The sequence below is a fragment of the Dendroctonus ponderosae genome, unplaced genomic scaffold (genome assembly GCF_020466585.1).
Source record: "Dendroctonus ponderosae isolate FM_Combo_2020 unplaced genomic scaffold, Dpon_F_20191213v2 Dpon_F_20191213_1, whole genome shotgun sequence".
NCBI lineage: Eukaryota > Metazoa > Arthropoda > Insecta > Coleoptera > Curculionidae > Dendroctonus > Dendroctonus ponderosae.
In genome coordinates this window covers 9789650-9791009 of record NW_026017110.1, presented here as the reverse complement: position 1 = coordinate 9791009, position 1360 = coordinate 9789650, and the positions used below count along the sequence as shown (strand labels likewise).

At 34.7% G+C, this 1360-nt stretch overlaps 1 protein-coding gene across 4 annotated transcripts in view; it reads left to right on the top strand.

The window, feature by feature from the left end:
* LOC109541531 (beta-1,4-mannosyltransferase egh) overlaps positions 1-1360 on the top strand; it is a 15082-nt gene that overhangs the window by 6132 nt on the left and 7590 nt on the right. For all 4 annotated transcript variants that reach the window (XM_048667434.1, XM_019910408.2, XM_019910410.2 and 1 more), the window contains exon 2: positions 721-993. In XM_048667434.1, coding sequence (XP_048523391.1) covers positions 750-993 — 244 coding nt within the window. In that variant the 5' untranslated portion in view covers positions 721-749. The remainder of the gene's footprint in view (positions 1-720; positions 994-1360) is intronic.

Sequence of the window (1360 nt, the reverse complement as noted above, 5' to 3'; positions counted from 1 at the left end):
AAACATATCTCAGTCCTTAGTTCAGTTGCGTTTGTAGGTGTTCTAGTAAAGTATCTGTTGGGGAACCAAATCGGGAGTGTTTTGTCGGTCTTGTGAGGCAAAGGGGATCCAGTATGGTCCAGTTGTGGGGGTTGTTTGTCCATTTTGTCTGCAGGTGTATTAGTCTTTCCGAGATTTTTGTCATGTTTGTGCGTTCGTATAGTAGTTGGTTGGAAGGGTTGTGCAGTGGGTTTTGGGGGTGTCTTATTCGTGTTATTAGTCTTAGTGCAATTTGTTCTGTTGTTTYTACGTATCGTTTTGTCCTTTCTGTTCCGTTGGCGATGAGTATATGTCCGTAGTCCAAGAGGGGTCTGCAGATCGCTTTATATATTTTTGTCGCGGTTATTATAACTATTTATTATATTATAATATTAACGGGTTAGTAAAAAATTTAAAAATGACCTGCAAGCTTTCAGCTGTAGAGGAATAATAAATGTAAAGTTCGATTATTCTTGCTATATACCAACCGAGCCATGCTATGTACACTTCATATATATCATCATTATTAGAAAGAAACATAAGAAAGCGTACGCTAATACCGTTTGATGGTATTAATTGAAATTGAAATCTTAAAGTTCTCAAAATATTTGGTTATAATGTATGTCCATTTAAGCTGATTAATATTTTAGCGTTTCCCAAGATGTTATTATCATAGTCATTTCAGTGTTGATTTGGTTTCAGATAAGTCGTGTTCATCATTGTGTCCATTCATGACCGTTCACGACAAGTTAAAGCATGCATTGCACTGCTGCTTCTTCCTCTTCATTATTGGTCTTATGGAGTATTTGACACTTGGAAAACCCAATGTAGTGGATTCATCGTATCTACGACCATGGGAGAAATATGGAGTGTTTTTCACTTGTGTTTTGTATGGATTGAGATTTGTCACCTTGTTGCCTCTACCACAAGCAACGTTCAATTTTGTCGGAATGATTTTTTACAATACTTTTCCTGGTACGTTTCACCAACGTAATAAGGAAAAAAAATTAAATTTATCGTGCAAAATTCAAACACCTTTCTTTCTTAACTAGAATTGCAGTGAGTATGAAGTTGACGAAATACCATATTTGGGAGTTGAAGTTATACATTGGAAATATTAGCATTTTAAAATTCACCGTTTCAAATTTACTTTTACTTTAAATAATTATCGCTGTTGTCGTGCTACTCTACTTGGTTTGTACCATACCATGCATAAAAACTGTCAATAACGGCCAATAATTAACTAATAATTATTCGATAACTTGTAAAGTAAATTTCAATATTTACGCACTGATTAATAAGTGTAGCTCTGCCTTAAGTAGAAACTGAAAAATGTTTTATG